The 24202-nt window shown below is 56.7% G+C and overlaps 1 protein-coding gene across 3 annotated transcripts in view; it reads right to left on the reverse strand.

Moving 5' to 3' along the window:
* Window positions 1–24202, reverse strand: part of MYT1 (myelin transcription factor 1) — a 62803-nt gene that overhangs the window by 8132 nt on the left and 30469 nt on the right. The window contains exons 5-18 of one of the 3 annotated variants that reach the window (XM_043479010.1): window positions 22840–22902; window positions 21878–22125; window positions 19850–20659; window positions 18522–18656; window positions 17972–18062; window positions 16840–16953; window positions 13468–13682; window positions 11409–11533; window positions 10608–10877; window positions 7423–7577; window positions 6427–6489; window positions 6244–6312; window positions 2025–2087; window positions 1666–1749 (exon numbers count right to left, since the gene is read on the reverse strand). In XM_043479010.1, coding sequence (XP_043334945.1) covers window positions 1666–1749; window positions 2025–2087; window positions 6244–6312; window positions 6427–6489; window positions 7423–7577; window positions 10608–10877; window positions 11409–11533; window positions 13468–13682; window positions 16840–16953; window positions 17972–18062; window positions 18522–18656; window positions 19850–20659; window positions 21878–22125; window positions 22840–22902 — 2505 coding nt within the window. Of the gene's footprint in view, window positions 1–1665; window positions 1750–2024; window positions 2088–6243; window positions 6313–6426; window positions 6490–7422; window positions 7578–10607; window positions 10878–11408; window positions 11597–13467; window positions 13683–16839; window positions 16954–17971; window positions 18063–18521; window positions 18657–19849; window positions 20660–21877; window positions 22126–22839; window positions 22903–24202 lie in introns of all 3 variants that reach the window. The other 2 variants (XM_043479009.1, XM_043479011.1) reach the window with 2 other exon arrangements.

Raw genomic sequence — 24202 nt, forward strand, 5'->3', positions numbered from 1 at the left:
ACAGCCAGTGCCTGCCAGCCACGTCACTTCAAGCAGTAGGAACTGGAGCACTGATTAAAGTTTCTGCTGCTGTCTGCACTTGTGTAAAGACGCTCATCAATTATAAATATGGGTAAAGTTTATGGCTAGGGAGGAGGTCCTATAAAACAGAGGCGCTACATGGGTGGCCTCTTCCCCTTGCCATGGAGCCATTAGAAACTTCATCCATCCTATAAATGCTGAACTATTTCTAGAAGTCACATTCTCCACTTGGCTGCAAATTCTCGAGTTTTTTTTAAAAGCAAAGTTGACAGCACATCAGGAAGAGGAAAACCATTTTTCCCAGTTAATGTGAAAAATGCTGATCTTGATTTTAATCGTTTGCAAATGCAGCACAATTCACTTATCACACCAGCAGGATCCCTGCTAAATCCATAACAGCAATGCGTTTATATGATCACAGGCAAATTCCTAGATTCTTGGAAGAAAAAAATATTCTTTATCCACCCTCTCATTTGGTAGGCAGCATTCACAATACCAACAACCAGTATTTTGCATTTTTGATTTAGTATTCATTACAGTTTTACTGTATAAATTAAATAAACAAGTCACTGCCTTATTACAGCAAACAGCTGGTGGGGCCGTCCTCTTTGAAGGGCATAACACTGGTCAATTTGGCCCGTTCTCTGTGGCCAGCAGATGTTTGGGCCACAGCTGGGCTGATCTCCCTGGAGAAGCCAGCACAACTTTGGCCAGGTCAAGCCCCTCCCTCTGCAGAGGTGAGTGCCAGCTGTCATGGCAGACCTATTTCCCGTGGACCTGCCCAGCCAAACTACTCCAGTATCTGGGCCACCAGGCAGCCAGAGTCATTCTCCTCCAGTCCTCGCCTGCCCCAGTGGGACCCACTGCCTGCTCTACCTGATGTCAGCTCTGAAAGTCCTGGGCAAATTGGGTGGTGGGTCACCCTGCTTGAACCTGTGGCACCTGCAAGTGGGGAGCTTGAGGGGCAGGGTCCCTTCTGGAAGGAAAAGTTTGCCGTGATACCAGCCCCACCAGATGAGTCCGGGTCAGGGTTCATGACAGGGCAGCAATCCCCAGGGAGAAGGTCAGTAGAGGTCAGGGACACTGTTCACTTAAGGCCCAGGGTGTCTCTCTCCTCCCAAGAGGACTGGCGAGTCCCAGTTCGGAGTGACCCTCCCAGACCCCCTCACTGCACATCAGCTCCCTGCAGAGGCATGGAGACACACAGATACACACAATTCAAAGGCTCCCTGTCTTTCTAACCACCCTCTCCTCCTTGACTCCTACACTGACCCCTCCCACCAGACCAGAAGCCATGCAGGCTGTAGTGCCTGTGAATGCCCAGGGTGGCCCACGCCCTGAGGCCCAGGCCCAGATGCCCTGGGTGCACAGGCGGCAGGGCACTCTGCCTCTCTTGGCCCATCAAACACCACAGACCTGAGAAGTCCAGACAGGAGCCCATGCCTGCAGGTGTCCTCCACATAATGCACTTGGCTCCCACCTGCAAGGGTGTCCCTATGCATGGCCTGAGCACGTCTGTAAAATGGGCATTGTCACAGCTGTATCAAAGCAAATAGAGTCTAGAAGGAGCTTTTAAAATTATAAAATACAGGGAAACCCCAAGTCTGCACGGCAGCCAGGCGGCCAGCAGGACCCCCCACTCACTTCATCAGCTCAGGGTCTTCCTTGTCGTCCTTCGCAGGTGCAGCCTTGGCTCCGCTTTTCTTGGCACGAGGGCAGCCTGACAAGCTGGTTTCACAAGAGGAAAAAATGCCACAGTGGTTTAAGGACAGCAACTTCTCAACCCACCTGCCTCCCTCCACCCCTCAGGCTCTGTGGGCAGCAAGGCCACGTCCAGGAAGTGGCCCCCAGCTCTGGCCAGAATATCGACAATTCAGACTCGAGGGAAGAAACAGGCTGGGGTGCAGTGGCACTAATGTGTCACTTGGGGCCTGGAACTTCATCAGCCTAAGGAGACCCCCACTCTGCTGGCCCGGCGCCCAGGGCACCTGGGGCAGGCTCACCTCCGGTGCGACGCGTAGTTCCCCGTTATGTGGCCTGAGCCATCGCAGCCGGGCGTGGGGCACCTGTGGAGGACACCGTGGCTGAGACCAGAGCCGCTGAAGTCACTCGGCCCTTGACAGCCCCACCACTGAGGTCTCACATAGTCATGACCTCCAGGTCTCAGAACTTGGCACCCAGTCTCTCTGGGGGGACCAGGAGGGCCAGGGGAGAGCACATTCCTCTGCAGGATGGTGGGCTCCCAACTTGACCTCCTGCAATGGACCAGGCTGGATGAGAAGGCTCCAGAACACCTGTGGGCCTTTAAGTGTGCTCTCAGAATGCAAACCTAGCACCGAGGACCGGCTCATCCTCCTTGAGGTTGCTGGAGAAGGACCGCCTCTGCTCACAGACAGCTGTACTGAGCACCTGAGACACACCACCCCCAGCCCTGGCAATGTTGGGGCATCACCCCCACTTGGCAAACACCCAAGGTTTTTGAGAGGTGGCTGGTACCAGTGAAAGGGAGCTGGGGAGGCACAGAATGCAAAAGTCTGACTCTCTACACCCAAAATGTTTGGTGAATATATCATGTCGAAGGTAGAAATCCCCTTTAATACACCAGCTTGAGCTATCTTTCCCTGAGCGTCCAGTGATGAAACATGGATCGATTTCTGCTGGCATCAGAGCACTGGTTTCCAACCCTGCAGGTGGTCCTCAGGATGCCTCCTCCAGGATGGGCCTGCCACTCATGCCTTGTCCCTCATGAGGGCCCAGTTCCATCCTGTGTGACCCAGCAGGACCCTGGTGTTTATCTGCCATTTCTGGCTTCATCCTCACACAGAGAGAGAATTGTGGAGCCAAGGCCATTCCTCAGCAGAAAACTGGCCCCAGACGGTGGCGGGGCAGAGCACCAGCTGGGGCAGGACACAGACATTGAAGTTGGCCTGTCAATCAGTGGAAGCTGCCTTGTGCCCAGGCTCTGGCATGCCCAAGGCCCTTCCTCTTCATCCTCCTCCCGGATGTCCACGGGCCGACAGTGCCACCCCCATTAGGCTGGCATGGCAACACAGAGGGGCTAGATGCCCAGGGGCCTCCTTCCCAGCCCCTCAGACCTTCTCGAGGTGCCTTCCTCATCCCTGCCCCAAGGGCCACCCATCAATTCTTCCCTGGCCTGGCAGTTGGTCAACGGGTCAATCTCCCTCCTGTCAGGCTTTGGGGTGACTCAGACTCCATTGAGATTATGATGTCCCCCACCTCAGTCATGTGAGGTCACATTTCAACCCACATCTGGGGCAAGGAGGCTTCTGTGTTTTAATAGAAATCACCCACCACTTCCATCCAGGTAAGCATCACCTGTTCAAATGAACCCCAGCTGCTGGGACCTCCTGCTCTGACACTCTGCGTCTCCACGTGGCCTGAGGTTCTCAGGCTCCAGCTGCTCAAGAAGGCCCTCTGAACTACACTGTGAGGACCAGGGAGTCCTTTGCACGGCACTCTGCACTGAGGCCCAGGCCCTGTGACACCCTCTGCAAGGACAGTCCTCCCTGTTCCTTCTTAGCTGCAGAACATAGGGCTTAGCGCTGTAGGCAGTGGCCAGGGTGGTAGGTTCACAGCAGCCGCCAGCCTCTGTGGCTGTGAGCAAGACGCTTGTCTGTGAGTGACACCCTTGCAAGGTGCAGCCTCTGGCAGTGCCTAGGAGGGGGTCTTGGTCGGGGAGAGACTCGGTGAGAACACGCACATGGGGGCACTCTCATTCCAGAAAGGTAGGATTTCCACCCCCCACCTTCCTTGCCAGCCTGATGTCATGGCTTTTCCCTAAGAGTCGTGTCCAAGAGAAGATGATGTCACGTGGCTGAAGAAGCAAGTGTCTGCACTGGCCACTGGCAGCACTGGCCACCATCTCTTCTGAGTGCGTTATCTGGGCCAGAGGATGAAACTAGGCAGTTTGGCTCACGCCAGACCTCACCCTGCCGCTATCCATGTCCCGTGGCCAGGGCAGGGGATGTCCCCCAACCTGTGCAGAGCTCCCCCATCACGGTCCAGCAGGATGTGTGGCTGTGCTCATAAGCCCCACACATGGAGTGGGCCATGTGGCCCAAGGCACTCAAGTCCCCAGATCCTGACCACATGGGACACTTGGAAGGGAAGAATAAATGCCCTTGGAATGTGATCAAAACACAGAAAACACTTCGTCTGCGACTGTCACTGCACCCAAGTGCTGGTGGGGGGCCACCAAAGAAGACTCATTTGCGAGGCATGGCAATGGGTGCTTTTGCCCCTCTGTGGATGGGTTACCTTCACCCAACACTGCCACAAAGCTGATCAAGGTGCCAGACGCCTACTGGGCAGGGGAAGGAGAGAAGAACAAGGGGGAGCCAGGCCACATCCATGCTGTGGCCTGAAGCAGGTGAGGAGTAGCCTCCACAGGAGGACCCCCGGGGGAAAGAGGGAGTTGGGGAGTGATTTTTTTCATACAGGAACACTTTCCGTCACCAACTTCTAAACAAGCTTGGGTTACAGTTCTTCACAGGCTCTCCATCTCAGAAAGGCACTGACCCTCCCTATTGGGCACGTTTCTGAACCCAGACCAAGGGCCAAGTCCATGTGTCACTTCCAGGAACCCTGACCAACTGCTCTGCAGGAAAAGGGCTACCAAGGGCATGAAATCACTTCTAGAATTCCACCACCCTCAAGCTGGAAAACAAGTTGGAAAACCAAACTGGAAGATCAGTTAGAAAAGCAAGTTGAATTGGAAAAGAAAACAGGAGAAAGGATCATGAGAAAGACAGTAGAAGAAGAGAGGAAGGAAAGAGGGAAGAGGAGGGTGGGGAAGAGCATTCCAAGCCTACAGGCCTGAGGGTCTCATTGCATTTCTGGAGTTGGACACTTGGGGTCAGCGAGCGCATATGTGAGCCTGCCTCAGAACATGCTAGTGTCAAAGCTGATAAAACTCCTGGAAACATGCTTCTGGTCATGAACTCTGCCCAGCCTCATCTGTGGGACTGGAAGACCTCACTGGGAAAACAGTTAACGACATGCTTCTCCTGGCTAGTAGGACCAGACAGGCTCCCCAGAGCCACAGAAGTGAGGCTGGCAGGATCCACTGCTCAGACAGACCTGGAGCTTCCTGCCCGTTCCAAGTCAGCACAGGTCCCTGGAAGCTTCCGGCAGTAGTAGTTCCTCATCTTAAAGGCACCAGAGCCCCAGATAGGGCTAAGCCGGTGAAACTTGGCCTGGATGCAGGGCCCCCAACACAGAGGCCCAGAGTGGGAGAAATCCCCTGGAGAGGCAGCCACCTGAGGGGCCAAGAAGGGGCCCTCCTTCCACAACCTCGGTTCAGCCTGGGAGCACGGGGTCAGCACTATGTGGCTCAGGGCCACACCAGCCATGATGTCACAGCTCAACTAAAGGCATGAAATCAAAGGCCTTCACAATCCCCAACTCCAGCCCCGGAAGGACGCTGAGAGCCAGGAAACCTCTGGGCGCGTGCTCCTCGCTTGAACAAGGCTGTCAGTCAGAGTGGCTGGTTGCCACTGGGCTGCCTTGCCCAGGTGTCAGGGGCAGGAGGAGCAGAAGCAGAGAGCAGACACAGCAAAAAGGAGGGGCGAGCATAGAGGTGAGGCGCGGGGTGAGGGTGGGCACCGGGGGCCAAGACAGAAGCAGCTGGAAGGGGTGCAGGAGGAGGGACTAGCACGGAGTTTCTCGGCCGTCACCAGCATCCAGTCCACTTAGCAAGAGCTACACAGCCTGCAGCCCTCTGAGCCACAACGAGACGTACAAGCCATGGCCAGTCCGGGACTTCTCCCAGATCTCCACGGCAGGGGAAAGCAGGCCCAGACAGCAGCCCATCAGGGGTCCTCAGGAGAGGGCGAGAACGGACCGGGCCACCAGGAGCCAGAGGCAGGTCCTATCTCCTGTTGGCCCTCCCGACCCTCAGCCCTTAGAGAGGCTGGCAGGGCCGAGGGGAGCACAGGACCCCGTAGCAGCCCTGGGCCTGAGGGGACAGGCAGACAGCAGTGCTCAGAGCAGAGAGAGACAGGCAGAGTGGCGAGAATCCCAGCCAAGCAGAATCAGCCCGTCCATGGCCCTGCCTCTCTGCCCCACAGCCCTGCGCCTCTGGCTGGGGCCGGCCTCGTGCCGGAGCCCTCGAGAAGGCTGATTTGGGCTGGAGCCTCATGAAAGGAGTGAGCAGAGCAAGGAAGCCACCCCAGAGATGGGAGGCCAGGAGGGCAGACATACTTGAGGTCAGCAGAATGGGCAGCCATGAGGTTTCTGAGGCTCTTGTCAGCAAGAGGGCAACCAGAGAGGCTGAAAGAGAAGAGATGGGATATTGGGATGAGCCAAAGAGGGGGAGCAGAGCAGCAGAGGGAGAAGACCCACCACACAGCACCCAGGCCAGGCGGACCCAAGCGGGGGACGAACCTGCGGTGGGAGGCATAGTTCCCAGTGATGTGGCCACTGCCGTCACAGCCAGGGGTGGGGCAGCTGGACAAAGGAAAGAGAGCGTCAGATCAGAGAGCGAGGCACCCTGCCAGACCCGCCCCCGGGGCTGAGTCCATCAGGGAGGGCGGCGGCACCTGCTCCCTGCCTGTCTCGGAGCAGACCCTACGCCTCCGCCTCTCCGACTGCAAGTTTCTCCCATGCCACTCAGCTCAAGAAGGAAAAGGGAACCAAAGTGAAGCTCAACTTAAAGTCGAGATGCTCTGAAGCCCTCGCACTGTGCATGCACACGTGTCCACGCTTGTGGACGGGAGGCGGGGGGCGCCTTCCTGATGTGGCGGGGCCTTCTCCGAGGACAAGGCCCCAGCCAGAGCCATCCTGGGAGAGCCAGATACAGGGCAGGGGGAAGCTGGCGGCGGTTGGGGCACGAAGAGGAATCCCAGGGACAAACTCTGAGCAGAGGTGAGGACTGGATCACTGGCGGGGCAGGTGTCAGGCCTCTCACCGTCCCCTGGGGGAGGTGGTGCTCAGTGGCAGTTAGCCAGCAGCTGGCCCCTCTCCAGTGGCATCTGGTTAAACTAGCTCTGGCTGCCAGGGCTGAGGGCACCGAGTCTAAGGCAGAGCACGCGAGGACTGGCACACAGTGGGGCCTCAGGAGGCGTCCACTCCCCTCAGCCCTTGTCTGCTCTGTGGGCCAGATGAAGGCTCATCCTCACTCTTTATCACCCTGAAGGAGCAGGTTAGAGTCCAGCATGGTACAGGGGTGAGGGGAACCTGCCCTGCTGTCTGGCCCAGGAAGGTCCTAGTAGAGGTGGCTCAGTCTCTGCCCACCAAGGTGGCCAGGGCAGGAGGGTGGTCAGCATAGGGCTGTGCTGGGGCCGACCCGGTCATCACAGGCTCCCACTAGGGTGTGCTCCTTTCCAGACTATAGAGGTCCCCTGGGGGGGGGGGGTCCTGTCGTTCAAGGCGGGGACTTACGTGAGCAGCTCCTTCTTTATGTCCTTGGAGAGAAACTTCAGCTTAAAGTTGGCCAGGGTGACCTCCCCGGGGTACTTCCGCTCCTCAAAATTCTCCTCCGACACTTCCTGGTCATCTGCTTCAGAAGAAGCAAAAGAATGGGCTGCTGGCTCTGACTGCAAAAGACCAGCAGGGAGATGTTTTAACCAGCTGGCGGGGGCTGGGCGCCCAGCCCGGGGCTGAGGGAGAGGGGCCTTTCAGAACAGGGTCCATGGAGGCGTTTTCTGGAGTCTCCTGTCTTATGCATGCAGGAGTAAGACATACTCCCAAGATGCAGGAAGCAGCACCCAGAGGGGCTAGGGCGCTCCCTCACCTCAGCCACTGCTCCCGAGCTGACCCAGGAACAGGGAGACATGGATGCCACCCAGGCCGGCTGCTCTGACACCCTCTGTGGCCTCTGGCCTGTGTGTCACCTCCGGCCACCCGCCCTGGGTCACCTTCTGCACACCAGAGTGCACACCTAGTGCAGTTCCTTTGGGGCTGTTACCACTGAGCGTGTGTCTGTTGAAATGCTATGAGGATGAGTGGTACAAGGTACAAAGCATGATAGAAATAATCACAGCGACCTTAGGGCCATCTGGCCCTGTGAGCCCAGCCAGCACGATGATCTGACTGCAACAGGCACTTTAATAAGCACTTTGACCTCAAATGCAGGGTCCGTAAGTGTTCAGTTGCCACCCAAGAACAGGGCACTATGAATGCAGTGGTGAACAAGGACATTCCCTCCATCCAGGGCAGGGAAGACGTCCATGAGAGTCAGCAAGGTCAGTGCCCTACAGGTCAGTCTGCAACAGACCAATAGCCCCAGTGGTGGATCACGATTCAAGTCTCAGCACTTGCTGTGTGTCCCAGGCACGTTGTCCAAACTCCTGGGCACCACACGTTTAAGCTGGAAACAGTAGCAGACCCTCCCAGGATGGCTGGGGCTGAGATGAGGAAAGGTCCCTGGTACCATGCGATGCTGTTGCTACTGTTACTACTGAACAAGGTACGGCTATGTGGACAAAGAGCCTCAACATGAGTCCAGCCTTCAGGAGAAACAAGGGCCTCCCAGAATCACAGGGGCAGAGGCAGCTCCAGAGCAAGAAGCACATCCCACAGGCCCATAGATGCAGGGGCCAGGGCTCTTTGGGGACATGAGGGGGCACTGCTGCCAGAGTTGGGTGGGAGGTGATGCTGAAGGCTCGGGCAAGATGGTCAAGGAGCCTTGGGCAGAGCTAGAAAGAGAGTCTGAATGGGGAGTCCAGGCCACAGTAGATGGACTGGGAAGGCCTGATCCAGGGGGTGACCCAATAGGACAGAGGCACCTGTGCCCAGGGCACAGGGGAGGAAAAGAAGGGCCTGGGGGTTAACCGAGGCTTCCCGCCAGAGAGTGGACGGTCAGCCATGGAGCACAGCAGCAGGCTTCCGTGGCCAGGCTCCCCAGGACCTCTGAGACCCAGGTCACCCACAGATGATACAATAGTCCTGGGAAGGGGTGAGGATGCTCAGAGGGCATGGGAAGGTAGGGCAGGGCTGGGCGGGTGGCAGGGGAAAGTGGCCAGAGAGACCAGCCCGAGTTGGGGGCCAAGGAAAGGGAAAGGACCACTGGAGAGGTCGAGGGGAGACAAGGTCACAGGCACAGAACTGAACAAGGGTGACAGCAGATGTGGGGACATAGCCCTGGTGACCCCAACAGGAACAGAAGGGCCCGACCGGGCCTCAGGCATGGCCCCACTAGCAGAGAGAAGCCCTCCTGCCAGCCCCCACAGACCCTCAGCCAGCCTCCCTACCCCAGGGGCTCACTCTGAGAGAAGTATCCCTCTTCTGAGCCTTGACATTGAGTTGCCACCATATGACTGAGCCAGATGACCTAGATGTAGACCAGGCGGCTCCTCTGTAAAGGAGGGGTGCATGTGAGGCCTGTAGATGGAGGAACCTGGCCACCCCTGAAGATGAAACTGTAGAGAGGGTGAGTTCTCAAAGTAGAATCCTCACCACCACTGCTCCTCCTCCGCAGGGATCTGCCCCTACCCCCTGCCTGCCAAGAGGCTGGCTCCACCCACATACCGCCCCGCTCTCCACCAGGCTGGCCCTGCCCAGACACAACCATTCCAGGGGCCTCCTGGTTCTACTTCAGTGTCCCTAGTGGTAAAGAACTCCCTGCCAATGCAGGAGACACAAAAGACTCAGGTTCGATCCCTGGGTCAGGAAGATCCCCTGGAGAAGGGCACTGGCAACCCACTCCAGTACTCTTGCCTGGAGAATCCCATGGACAGAGGAGCCTGGAGGGCTACAGTCAACGGGGTCACAAAGAATCAGACACGACTTAGCACACACTCGGGGACCTAACCCCCTCGCCCTCCTGGAAGTGGGAGCTGGCAAGCAGGGAAGGGCCGGGAGGGAACCCTCAGGCCTGTCCACACTATGCAGAGCCCGCCTGGAGTTGTACCCTCAGAGCAGAGTTCTGCTCTACTGGAAGCCCCCACCCCCACCCCGCCCCCATCAGCCCCACCTTGAGTGGGTGGAGTCACCAGAAAGGGAAAGTTCCAGAAGCCTCCAGGCTATGGATGGGTCAACACAGAGGCCTGGCTTGCCGCTCCTTAGCAGGCAGAACTGCTCTGAGACTCAGACCACTGGCTGCCAGAGGTGCTTCTGAGGCCAGGAATTTTCTCCTGCCTCTGTCCAGGGAACCAGGCGCCTGCACTGTCCTGGGCATGGTGAAGAGAAGCTGCCACCAGAGTTCAGGGTGTCCCTCATCTGGACAGCAGCCTGGTGGGAGGCCCACGAAACCGAGGAATTTGAGGTCATTCCCGAATCATCCCCCGAGCCCCCCGCCGTGGGCTCCTGTCTTCTCCACACTCTTGGAGAGCCACACTGCTGCTGACCACTAATGCTCCAGAGGTGAGAAGACCACCTCCCTCTTGGAGGGGACAAGGCCACAAACTGAACCAATGGTGAAAACACCTCCAGGAAGGTGGACTTAGCTGCCCGGAGCAGGCAGAACCCTGCGTGGAAACGGGTAGGACCCATAGAGCCTCTGCCTGGAGATGCCTGCGTGTTTATGCCGACCCTTGGGTAAGGCAAGCTGACCGCCAGTGCCTGCTCAATCCCCGCCTCCCCTGACCATCCGACAGCTCTGGACCTCCCACCTGGACAGCACCCACCTCCTCAGGCTCCTCCTCTCGTGGGCGGCTGGGCTTGGTGTAGTCCAGAGGCCGGTCCCACTCATCCTGGCGGGAGGCGTGGCTGGATGGGGGTGAAGTCAGGGAGCTGCTGGGGGCGCTGGTACTGCTCTGGCGCTGGCAGGCGTCAGGTGACTTCACACCAGGGCTGCTGCTGCTGCTGCTTCCGCTGGGGAAAGTGTTCTCCCGCCTGCGGTGCTTGTGCATGCTCAAGTCCAGGGTTCCGTTCTCATCCACCTCAATTTCCACGGCCTGCATTGCAAAGGCAACGTCTAGGTTAGACACCATCCCCTCCCACATGGACCTTATGACCCCTTACTCAGCTCACCAGAAGCCCAGACAGTGTTTCCCTCCAAAGGGAACAGGGCCAAAAAGAAGAGAAGAGCCTCTGAGAAGAAAGTATCCTAAAGCTGACATGGACTCACTCTACCCACTCCCTCAAGGTCTCCAGCCCATAAAACCAGCCCCAGCACATGGCTACCTGTGTGGGCACAGAAACACATGGAAGCCAGTGGAAGCCCGCATCCCAGTAGATGCGGGAACAGGTGTGTACAGCCGCTTGGCGCCCTTAGGCACAGTGCGTGGTGCTCAGGGAGGGGGGGCCATCCAGTGTCTTTGGCCAGCAGGGTCAGTGGTCAGGAGGGAGAAAAGGAAAGGGTGGTACTCCCCTCATAGATGCTGGGTTTGCTGAGCCTGCTTTGTGCAGGCTGCATATAGTCCTGACTGCAAACCCCACCCGCCTTCTCTGCCTCAGAAGGGGCTCCCAGCAGGAGCCTCACCCACCTTGCTGGGCAGGTCCTGTGGCTTCGTGCTGAGGTTCTCAGGCATCTCCCAGCAGCGCGTGGAGAGGTTCAGGATGGCAGTGGCGGCCATGTGCGCAGCCTCTGCGTCGTGGGCATAGTCGAAGCCTGCAGAAGAGGATGAGGTGCAGGGGCTGGGCCTTGGGGGAGAGGCCTTTGGGAAAGGTTTGGCTGCAAAAAGGGAACAACAGCAGGCTGATATACAACATGAACGGGAGACGTCCACAAAGACACACAGGGGAGCTTTAGGGTGGCTGGGGGCTTTGAGCACAGCTATGTGAAGGGGGGCCTAGGGCTGGGTCATCCACCCACTGCTGTGAGCTCGCATACCCCAATCCGCCCCCATCCTTGTTGGGTATTGAGAAGGCCACTTCTGTCTTGACCATAACTTGGGCAGAAAGGGCAAAGACAGGCTAGCATCCCTGATATTGCAAACAGAACAGGTTATCTATTGGCAAATGCTTATTGAGAGACTAAAGTCTGTAAATAGGAAGAGTGTCTGCAGTGTCACTCAAGTAGGCAAATTTTGTTACAATATCTCAAAAGGCTGATTTTGGTGTCACCTCCTCAATAGCCACAGCTTTAGTAAATAACATTGTTGCTCAAATATAATGATGTGAAGAGTTGACTCACTGGAAAAGACCCTCATGCTGGGAAAGACTGAAGGCAAAAGGAGAAGGGGGCAGCAGAGGATAAGATTTAGATAGGATCACCAACTCAATGGACATGAATCGGAGCAAACTCGGGAGTTAGTGGAGGACAGAGGAGCCTGGCATGCTGCAGTCCATGGGATTGCAAAGAGTTGGACAGGCCTCAGCTACTGAACAACAACAGAACATGAAACATGAAAGCATAAAATGTCATCTTTTCTAATAACTGTGCTGAAACCATAAGATCACTCTCAGGTATGATTTCTGAGTAATCACAATATCACCAGCAAATTTCCAGTGCCCCAGCATAAATGGGTGCCTTGCATGAAGCCCTCTCCTAACAAGTTGGAGAGATGCCTGCAGTCCAGCTGGCCATTGTATTGATCAGTGTTTCTAGTATGAACTTGTAGGAAACTCATCATTGCTGATTTTGGCATCTGAACATCCATCATGAGCTGCCAGTTCCAATCTTATGTACACTGGGGCAGTTTTCCATTTTGTAGGTATTATGCAAGCTAATTGGCTTACAACTCACAAATTAGTATAATAAGTGACCTAAAAAAGACAGGGGACTTCCCTGGTGGTCCAGTGGTTGAGAGTCTACCTGCCAATGCGGAAGATACAGGTTTGATCCCTAGTCTGGGAAGATTCCACATGCTGAGGAGCAAGTAAGCTGGTGTGCCACAACGACTGAGCACATGCTCCTGAGCTCTCAAGCTGCAACTACTGAAACCCGCACACCTAGAGCCTGTGCTCCGCAACAAAAGCCACCACAGTGAGAAGCCTGTTCACTGCAACAAAGAATAGCCCCTGCTCGCCACAACTAGAGAAAGCCTGCCCAGCAACAAAGAACCAGTGCAACCTAAGTATATAAACAATTTTTTAGAAATACAGGAAAGCGTGTTCTCAAAGGTTTGTAGGAATGAATTTTGTTAGTGCAAGCACACAGAAATTTTGTTGCTAATATTACAAGTGGCATACTGTATCCAGCAAGGTGATCCCTGTCTAAGTATCTGTGGGGTATCCAGGCTCAGTACAGTGGTTCTCCCGAGACCTGCACCCTTGAGCTGGAATAAACTGCCTGGAAAAGGAGAGTCGGGGAGGGCACACTCATAGGGTAAACCATGTCAGCGATGTTGGGCTTAACTCTTTGGACATGCACAGCATAACACACGTGGGTTTTATTTCAATGTGTAGTGAGGAGACACATCCAGTTTGATGATGAACGTGAAGGCTGCAACGTGGGTGAGACACAGACTCTGATAAAGTCACCATGGTAGACTGGGAGAGCTGGGGCCCCAGATGGAGAGTTCCTATATGCTCCTGGGGAAGGGTTCCTCCTCCTCTGCCCCTCAGACCCTACACCACCTGGGAGTAGTTTCCCCAACTTACATTTAAAGGCTTTCGGTGAGGTTTCGCTGGTCTGAATCTTTGGGGCAAGCATGCGCTTACCAAAAACCTGAGCATCAAAACTTGCGTAGTCAAAGGTGACCTTGGAGAACTTCTCCAGCTCCTTGGCCAGGTTGGCCCTGGGGGTGGTGGGGGCCACGCTGGGCCGGTAGCTTCCGTATGGAGGGACTTCAAGCTGCTTCACGAAGCACATGGGCCTGAGGTGCAGGATGGAGATGAGAAGCATGAAGATAGGGCACAAGGACCCTGTGCTGTTCAACCCAGCACCCTCTACCATGGCCTAGCCCAGCCATCCCTCAGAGGCCAGTGTGGACTGAGACCCAGGCAGGCCCTCCCCTGCCCACTACTACAGGGTGCCCGTGGGATGTGCAGGAAGAACTGCCACGGGGAAGAAGCACTAGGAGACTTGAACAAACAGCACGTCTCCCCTTGCAGACAGCATCAGCCAGAGGAGGGGAAAAGGAGAGCTGGTTTCTGAGCCCTTGGCCGGGAGCCCCAGAGAAGCATCTTTAGGGTAGTGGGCAGTCAAGGTGGAATTCTGGTGGTAGAATAACTTGTTAATACAATTCCCCAGACAGGAGGGAGTGGGGGCACCTGGAGGGGACATGAGGGTGTTTCTGAGAATCAGCCTCAGGGCAGAGTGACTCTACTCTTTGAAGGGAGGGGCCTAGCCCTCCAATGTCCTCTGCTTAAAGTCGCTTAAGACGACCCTGGAGGATCTGCAGCGGGTTAAGGACAGGCATGAAAGCAGTGCTGCAAGCATTCAGTCAATGTCTCTGGAGCTCTGGAAGAGCTCCGATTTTTAAATGTACAAGAGATGGTGTGGAGACACCAGCCTCCACAGCCCACGGGCTGGGGCAGGAGCAAGACCAGCAGAAGATAAAGGCCACGGGGTCTGTACCATTCCAGTGAGGGGCTCAGAGAGAAGAAAAGCAAAGGAGGCCTCTAGAGCCAAGCAGTGACTTCACTCTGGAAAGGGTGGAATTAAGAAGGACCAATGGAGAGGCCCCGAGGTGCCAGGCACTGGAAGAACTTGAGCATGACCCGAAAAGGGGAGCCTGTTGCTAAGAAGATCCCAGAACCACAATAAGGCCAGCTCTGAAGGGCCTTGGGAAAGTGATGCCACCAGAGCACGAGTAGGCTCTCCTCCTCCACTCTGGACTGGTCAACGCATCTGAGAAGTTGTTGACGAGCTCCCAGGTACCCTCAAGGAAAGATGAGGCCTAAACTTAATGCCTGCGCCATGTCTGGGTGGCTTCCTCAGCCCGGGCTTCGTCCAGCAGCAGACTCAGTGTCCGTGATGCCAGCAAAACTTTTTTAAGATTATCTGCACACCCCAGCGTACAATACCCAAATCGTGGCTACACAGAAGGCATGGAGCCTGGGTGGAAGGCTCCAGCATCTTGGCCGCAGCTGCTACCATCAGGGCTCCTCACCAAGGGCACAGGAAACAAACTGTCACCGCCTCGTCCAAGCCTCATGAGAAACTCAAGTCGATAAGACTGTTGTCTCATTTTTACAGGGGAACAAACTGCAGTCACCTTCCTGGGACACCACCTCCACGTTCAGCACCTGTTTGGCCCCAAGACTGGCCTTCCCAAGCCTTACCTGCCTGGTGGTTTGACATTTTGTCAGTGACTTGGATCAAGTTAGGAAAATTGACAAGAAGCTAGAAGGAACAGGGATAAGATGGAGAAAAGAAGCAGCTTCCTGGATGAAAGAAGCCAAATGGAGTACAGGGCACCCAAGGACCAGGCTGCAAGGGCTCCCCAGTGCGGGAGGGTGGGCCCTGCACAGAGACTCCTCACACACCACCCTCCGAAGCCAAGGTGTGCAGCTCAATCCTCGGTCTGAGTGCCCACCAGGCACCTGCCAAGGAAGGGACAGGTGGGTCTCCAGACGAGGGTCTATGCTGTGCCCCATGCTCACGACTGCTGAGCACTGAGCTTGCACAGGGTGTGGTGGCCCTGGTCTCCCAAACTCTTCTGTCTGTGACAGATGTAGAACAGGAGTCTGGAGGAGAGGACCTGTGAGTTCTAGCTCCTTCGAGACAAGGGAGCAAGGAGTCCACCGAGCAAGGACACAGTGGGGGAGAATCCCCCAGCATGGTGGGCGCCAGGGAACTGGTCCCCCTGGGAGGAGATTCTGAAGGAAGGCTGGCCGGAGGGGGGACATGTGGCCTTAGGAAAGTTCCCCAGCCTCTGGCCTTCCTTGTGACACCAATGGGGGCTTGTGGGTGAGGTTGCACAAAGCAGATTCACTCTGAATGGCCTTTCAGAAGCCCTCTCATCAATAAGCCATATCTGCAGGCACACATGCATGCACACACACTCACAGACACTCACACACACGCACCTAAACACACAGCACCTCAGGGGTCATGGGGGTGGCACTCTGGAGGGCGCCTCTTCCCGGTCCAGGGTTTTAGCCCTCAGCTGGTACAGCCCACTCTCCAAACAGAACCAGAATCTCCACCAAAAAATCCTGAATCATCCAGCAGTAATATCAATACCCTCAGAGAGAGCAAGGCAGGGGCAGCCTTGTGGGTGCTAGTGCCCCCAAAACTGCTGGGAAACACCAGTATACACATGCACACCCACACACACATGCATACACACATGCACATGCATGCACATTGTGCACACATATGTGCGCTTGCACATACTATACATACATGTGCACACACATACATGCACACACTCATGCACACACATGCAGCTGCAGAAAGACTAGATGCTCCCTGGGCATTTCGGGAGGCAGCCCCTGAAATCAGGCAGAACCTTACAGGGCTTTCCTGGGACAAAAGCCCCTCTGTGTCCCCATTTCTAGTTTGTAGGAAAAAGGCTGTGAGTCCCCTCAACCTTCCGGGTTCCAAAGAGCAAGTCAATCAATTAAGAGGACAACAGAGTCACAACAGGCCTCCTAGTTCCTCTGGAAGAGACAGAGGGAACAATCTGACACGTATCTGAGTCGCTCTGCAGAAACTAAGACACTTGCCCAGTGGTGATGACATGCCGACCACAAGCCTGTGGACCCCAGAATGTTGGAATAGTAAGGTTGAGATTCCTGAAACATCCCCTACCACCTCACCATCAGCCGATCAGAAGGTCCACAAGCTATTATGCACCTCAAACCCTCCTCCCTCACATTGTCTGTAAAGACCTCACCAGAAAGCCAATGGGAGGTCGAATGTTCTGAGCACCCCCCACCCATTCTCCTTCCATGGCTTTTGTAATAAACCTTTCTCTGCTCCAAACTCCAACCCAGTTTTGGTTTGTCTGGCCTCACTATATGTTGGGCAGACGAACCTGGGTCCAAGAACACCCCTCCGGGTCTGTGGTTCATGTCACTCACCTGAGGATCCGATCCGAATTGGAGCTATTCTTGGAAGGCTCTCCCGGCTGCGGCTGTTGCTTCTCATGAGATTTGGCTAATTTTTCGGCAGCAGCAATGGGACACCCAGACAAACTAGAGACAGGACAGGAGGACAGCTGAGCCCTTCTCCAGGCCCCACCCATCTAAGCCAGGAGCCAGACACCAGCAGGCGCCCAGGGAAGGCTATCATTCCTATAGAGGGGGCTTTTCCCCAGCTCTGTCCTCAACCCTCAAAGCACTTGCTGCTCACTCAGTTTCTGTTTTTGGAAATTCTAAGCCAATGACACACGGAGACAAAATGCATCCTAAAGTTCTTCGAGGCTCTGGACGAAGGCATCTCCTCTGGATGGGTCTGGGGGATGCGTCTGCCTCTCACCCTGCTTCTCTCCCCTCACCACCAACCAGAGCTGCTCAAATTCTGTCACCCACAGGCCATAAACTGGGTGCTGACCCTGGAGGACACGAACCACCAGGGTCACAGCAGAAGGGCACAGGTCCTTCCCGGGAAAGCACCTAATCCAAGACACCATGGATACAGCTTCAACTGTTAGAACTAAGAAGCTGATCGACCAGGGGAGGTAACATCATCACAGCAGTGCTGGGGAGTTCAGCCTCTTCTCAGTGATTGGACCTCAAAGACTCTGGCTGTCCTTTCAGCTGAGAGTCACTCACTGGAGCAAAGGTACCTGCTGCCACGGCCACAGCTGCCCAGGGCTCGGGGAAGCAGCGGCCAGAAGACGGCAGACAATGGAAGCACCAGGGTCTCAGCACCCCACAGAGCAACCAGGCTTAGGCCAGATGCTGAGGTTGTGCCCTAAGCAAGAGCTAGTGTCCAGAAGCTTCCTGAATCTCCGCAAGGCAGGGTCCCCACTCGGCTCTCCCCCAAGCTGCAGGCGCCCATTCCTCCAGGCGCACTCTGGTCTTTCAGCATCCCCTCAGAGTGGCACTCCTCCAGGTGCTGCTCTGTACCCACCAAAGGTCTGTCCTGACCTTGCACTCACCCCAAAGAGCAGCACACAGGGGGACAGGGCAAGCCCGAGACATGTGCCAGGTTGGGGCACCCACGGCATGCCCCCGCCACCACCCGCACCGTGCCCAGCCCAGCCCCTACCTTCTGTGTGTGTTACGGTTGCTGTTCACATGGCCCTGGCCTGTGCAGCCAGGAGTGGGGCACTTGAGCACATTCTCGTGCATGGCCAGGACTGCAAGACAATGGGGGGGAGCCAGTGAGCACCCCCCTCCATGGAGCATGCAGGGGCCCCAGGCCCGGCTCAGGCAGAGAACCCCTCCCACAGTGGCCCTGGCTCCCTAGGGCAGAAACCAGTTCAGCCATACAACGTCCCTCCTCTCAACTTACTGCCCCTCACACGGAAGCAAGGACAGCCTTTCTCCTTCTGAGCCCCCAGCACACAGAAAGTGGCCCCTCCCCAGTTCCGGAGCCCAGCCTCCCCTCCTGTGTCCATGGCCGGGCTTCCTGGGGACCTGATCCAGGCTGCCATCTCCAGGTGAATCACTGGATGCTCCACGTCCCCATGCTTGTAGGGCTCAAGTATGGGCTTCAGGACATTCTGGATCAGAGGGACGGGGCTCTTTGTGGCCATTCCCCAACGTGGGCACCATCCAAACACCAGAGGCAGCCCGAGCCATGCAGAGCTACTCACTCTCCGGGGGGATCCTGTCCTTGTGGGGGCAGCCAGACAGGCTGCGGTGGTGTGGGTACAGCCCAGTGACATGGCCGGTGCCATCACAGCCTGGTGTCGGACACTTGATCTCACGCTTTTCAGTTCTTGAGGGATCTAAACACACAGGGCCTCTGGGTCAGAAGGCAGCCAGGAAGCTGGGAGGTAGTGGTGAGCAGGGAGCGGGCAGTGCAGCTCACAAGCCTTCACTCTGGCTGTCCAGAGAGGAGAATGACCAGACTGCCCAAGAGCCCGAAAGGCACCAGGGCGGGACAGCAAGGGGATACTAGAGGGACTGTCCAGGGTGTCTAAGTGGAAAAGCCCACAGATGATGAAAACCCACAAACAGTGGGACTGCAGCCCTTCAAGGAAGACCACCTAGATGGCGGCTGGTGCCTTCTGCCCTGTCCTGCTAATGTCCTGCACAGCCCCAGGCCTCCACAGAGAGGTAAAGATGTGCAGCAACATCCCTGCCAGGACTCATCCTTCATGTTGACATGAAAGGGGGAGACAGAAGCTAAGTAACTCACCCAAAATGAAATTGCTCAGTCACGTCCAACATTTTTGAGACCTCATGGAGTGTAGCCTGCAAGGCTCCTCCGTCCATAGAATTTTAGGCAAGAATACTGGAGTGGGTTGCCATTTCCTTCTCCAGGGGGTCTTCCCAACCTGGTGTAGAACCCAGGTCTCCCACATTGCAGGCAGACTCTTTAAGGTCTGAGCCACAAGGTAATCAAAGCAGCTAATAAAGGCTTAGGCAGAAACCTAACCCGAAATCTCAGCTACTGACTTCATTAAGCCTCTGCAGGCCAGAGAGGTCACTGTAAGTCTGGGGGCAGAAGGGAAGACCTCTCAGGACACACATGGTCCCCAGGGCATAGCCAGTGTCCCAGGCAAACTCCAATGGAGCCGTCATCCCCTTTGATAGAATGCAGAAATCACGGACCATGCTCAGAATGCCCACCCCAGGGAGGGCAGGGCCACTAGGGGCTCTGCCTGATTCAAATGGGAGGAGGTTGTCCTTTGACCCCCAGGCATGCAGGGGCTCACAAACCTCTCCCAGGCATCGCCCTCCTGAGCTCGCTGCCACTGGCCTCTGTCTAGGGCTCTTGGGCACCTGTGCCTCAGCATCAGGGTCCCTGAGGACCAGTGCCAATGCCCTTCTAGTGCTCCCAGCCCTGCCTCCTGCCTCACGACCACAGTCTGTGTCTGTCTGGCCAACATCCCCCACCTCCCATGACCCCCAGCCAGTGAAATCCTCAGGGTATGTCCATGGGTCCTGGGCTCCCCATCCCTGGAGCCCAGCCTACCTTTGCTGCAGTAGTTCTTCCGGGCAGCATCCAGGGGCCTCGCTGCCTTCCCTGGCTCGCCTGGGCCCAGAGGGCCTTGCTCGGCAGGTGGACATCCCGGCTCACAGACAGCCCGCACCTGCTCGGCCTTCAGGGCAATGGCCTGCTCCAGGAGGCCCAGGTTACCACGGGTCATCATGTCGTACATCTCTGACTCGTCTGTGACCGCAGACTTCTGGGAGCGAGAGTCCTCGTCTTTGCCGTCATCGGACCGCACCTCCACCAGGACGGAGTACCCGGGCTTGGGGCTGGGAGGCACCGGGCCCCGGGGCTGAGGGCTCTTTGGGGCAGGGACGTGGGGGGCATCCTCCTGGCAGATTACATCAGGCGGGGCCTCCTCCTCGTCTTCCTCGTCCTCCTCGTCATCTTCTTCCTCCTCCTCATCTTCCTCCTCCTCCTCCTCTTCCTCCTCGTTGCCCAGGGTCACTTTCTGCTTGCTGGATGCCTCACTGGCCACACTCTCCAGAGACTGGGGACACGGCTCCTGGGAGCGCTCGCTGGTGACTTCAATCACCTCCTCCACGTCCTCCGGCTGGATAAAGTCCTCCTTCTCCCCCTCGTCACTGGTGGCTTCTTCCTCAGCCTCCTGAACTAGGCCTGGCGTGGCCACCTGGCCTGAGTCTCCACCAACCAGGGTCTCTTCAGCGATTTGGCCCAAATTTAGGAGAGAAGTTGCGATGATTTCCTGATAGCTGCTGTAGCTGCCCTTGGAGGAGCCCGAGGGGCTGCTGATGGGATTGGATCCAAAATGCACCTTTATTGGGCTCCTTCCTACACAAAATCAGAAACCATATGGGAGGCACATGGAAACAGGGTTGGGGGGAGTGTGTCTCCAGGCCACTGGCTCTGGTTCCTCCACCGCACTCCACCACAGCCAGAGGACACCAGACCCCAGAAACAGGATCGACATAGCCATTTTTATCTGCCTGGAGAAATCATTGCTGTACTTTTGAAACTAAGATTTACTCTGATATTTTTGATTAGCAGTCCTCCCTGTTATGTGCACTTTTTTAAATCAGGCAAATCTGCAGTTCATAAAATGGAGCCTAAAGAATGCATAAGACTTTTAAACACTGTTTCATAATTGAGAAGCAGCAAAAGCTGTTTTTAAAGGTTAAGTCATTTCATCACTGTGGCTGAGATGCAGTGGGTGCTCACCACACCCGGGCCCCCTGGGTGGTGGATAAGGACCCCGGGATGTGAGAGCCAGCCCGCCTGGCTGAGGGGAGAGCCAGCTCTCCCCCTTCAGGAGGGCTGAGCCAGAGCACAGAGCTCCCTCCTGTGTAAGGAAGCCAGGAGGCCGAGTCCCTGACCCGGCACCCTCTCAGGCACAGCCAGGTCCCCAACAGGGAGGCGGGTTGCAAGAACTCTCCCTACAGTGGCTCTAAAGTGAAGTAAGAATCCACCTCAGATCCCATAAGGGGAGAACACCAGAAACATGAATGTATTGGAGGGGAGAGTTTGGGCCTCCAGCCTCTGCCACACCCCCAGGACCCCACAGTCAGCAGGGTCTCAGGACACAGACATGCCCCACCCTCACACTAGTGATGGCCAAGAACTGGGGGCCCTGCAGGGAAGAAGGTCACAGAAGGGAGACCCCCCAGTTCTCACTGCCCGGCCCAGCTTCCCTGGACACCCCCACCATCTCCCTTAATGCCAAGCAGACCCCTGCCCCCCAACCAGGTGGCTCTTTTGAGGCCAAGTGGGGTGGGTCTGTCCAAGACCACCCCATACAGACCCACAGCCACATCCATCTGTCCGTCCGTCTGTCACACATGCAGACAGACACACATCCAAAAGCACAGTGTTCACACACAGACCCTGAGCCCCCAGAGCCGGCCCCTCCCCAGGAAGTCCCAAATGTTGGACAAGAGGCACTTGTTCTCAGCAGGGCTTCCTGGCTCGCGGGAGCCCTGCCCGCCCACAGGCTGCGATTCTCCGGGGCCACACTAAGCGCCTTTATTCAGGGGAGACAGAGCAACAAAGCACCTTCAGCTGGCTCGGGGCGATGAATCTCCTCCTGTCCCGACGCCTCGGCCTCGTCCTCCTCCACAGTTCCTTCCGATTCATCAGAAACAGAGGCGTCCTTCACCTCAGCATCCTCGCTGCCGTCACTGTCCACGCCGTAGCCCTCGTCCAGAGCCAGCTTCAGCGGGGGTGCCTTCCGCTTGGACCCCAGGTGCTCGGCCTCGGGGCCCTCTAGCTTCCTCTTCTTGGCCAGAGGGCAGCTCTGCAAACTGGTAGGGAGGAGGCCGGGCCCCCCCTCCTCAGCATTTCCCAGTCCCCCGACCCTTCACCCTCTGCAGCTCTTCCCCTATCCTGAAAATTCCTCTTTGCCTCTCATCACCACCCTCCACCAAAATCCAAAAGCAAGACTGGCAGATCGATGTGTTCAAAATTTTACAGTAAGTGTCCACAGTAAAAAACACCAGATTGTGTTTTAAATTTCACTTTCTGCTTGTCTGGGGAGGCCTAACCTCAGGGGGCCCTGTCCATGCAAGAGTCACCTGCTCTGGGTTGGCTGGGGATGGGGGCTGGCCCAGGCTACTCTGCCCCATGCCCACCACCCCCAGGAGCACCCAGGGCTTCCTTTTCCACCTCCAGACCCTTCCCACCCTCACCCTCCCCCTGAACCGGGCACCACAGTCAGAGGCCCCTGAGGTCCAGTGGGACCCTGAGACACCCAGGAGGACAGCAGTGAAAATAGTCACCCCACCATGTGCTGGCTCTGTTCTGGGTTCACCCACAAGGCCTCCTTCAGCCTCAGAGCAGCCCCACTGGGGAGACACCCAGAAAGGCTCAGGGTTGCACGGGAGGCCACCGGGGCTTATCTGCCCAGAGCAGAGGGGGACGGTTCTGCCCACAGAGGGTCACAGAGCAGGAGAGGAGCTCCAACCCCCCCAGCCCAACCTCTTTCCCAGGAACCCATCGAGGCCCCACCAGCTCCTCACCTTCGGTGCCTGGAGTACTTGCCACGGATATGCCCCGAGCCCGTGCATCCGGGGGTGGGACAGCTGGGAGGAGACAAGCGGGAGCAGTCACCTGGGGGTGGCCCCGTGTGGCATGGGGACAGGGTCAGAATCTCACCCCAGACCGTCCCCCTGGGGAGTAGAAGATTGTCTCCAAACAGTTCATCTTAGGACGGCTGCTTGCAGTTTGCAAAAAATTAATGAAATAACTCACCCTATTTAAATAAATGAATGGCTCATTACAGTCTCATGAGTGTGTTTAATTAAAGCTCTGTGTGTACGAGATCAAGGCAGGATTCCTTTTTCCACGATGAGTCTCCCCACTGCAGGCAAGCCACCACCAGATTTTTCAGGGGGCTGGGGAGCAGGGCCCTCAAGGTGCTCCCGGAACCAGCACCTGAGTCTGGCCCATGGGCAAAGCACAAACATGGGATTCTCCATGGCCTTCACGAGGCTGCGAGGCCCGGCCAAGACTGCCCTGTGCTGGCTCACTAAGGCGGCACCCACAGACAGGAACAGCTCTGCAAACATGCAGCCTTGACCTAAGCCACAGGCGCCCGCTGGAGGTAGGCACGGTGTGGTGGCAAAGAACCCACTCCAGAACCTGCAGCCTGCTGTGAGGGAGGTGAAGCCAAGAGGGTGGATGACCCAGGAGCTGCCATGAGACCTCAGGGGCAGAGGGGCTTGGGGGATGATGCCTGGCCTCTAGCAGCAGCTCCCATCCTGGGGACAGAAACGAGAGCCCAGGAGTCCCGCTCCTTCTACAACTTCTGTCTCCCCACCAACCAGACTCTGGGAACCGCTCATCAGGGCTCGGCCCACCCCACCCACTTCCCTGCGAGTCAGCTCCCCAGGACTGTGAGGCGCTCAAGGCCAGCGTCCTGTGGGCTGGGGGGCATGTGCAAGGAACCAGGACATCAAGAAGCTGACATCACCTGTGTTGTGGAGCAGCGGATGAATGCTGGCGAGATGGAGAGGCCGTGGTGGGAGGAAGGGGAGACCCAGCTCCTCCTGGGAGGGGTCGCTCCAAGGTGCCCCCCATCCAAGGACAGACAAGCTTGTCATCACCAGGTCTGAGCCCCCACCTCTGATCAGGCTCTCCCGGAGCCAAGGAAGGAAAGTTGTGTGGATACTGACACCTGTGGGCTCCTGGGGCCCAGAAGAGTTCACCACTGTGGCCTCTGTCCAGACACTGATTGATCACCCACGTGACTACAGAGGACCATGGGGCCCCACCGACTGGCAGGCCACCCTGGCTGATGGACCAGCGAGAAACAGAACAGTCTGTGCAAGCAGAGCCCTGTCCCCCAGCTCAGTGGCAGCCTTGGGGGGAGCCAGGGTCTCT

The sequence above is a fragment of the Cervus canadensis genome, chromosome 10, assembly GCF_019320065.1.
Source record: "Cervus canadensis isolate Bull #8, Minnesota chromosome 10, ASM1932006v1, whole genome shotgun sequence".
Taxonomy (NCBI): domain Eukaryota; kingdom Metazoa; phylum Chordata; class Mammalia; order Artiodactyla; family Cervidae; genus Cervus; species Cervus canadensis.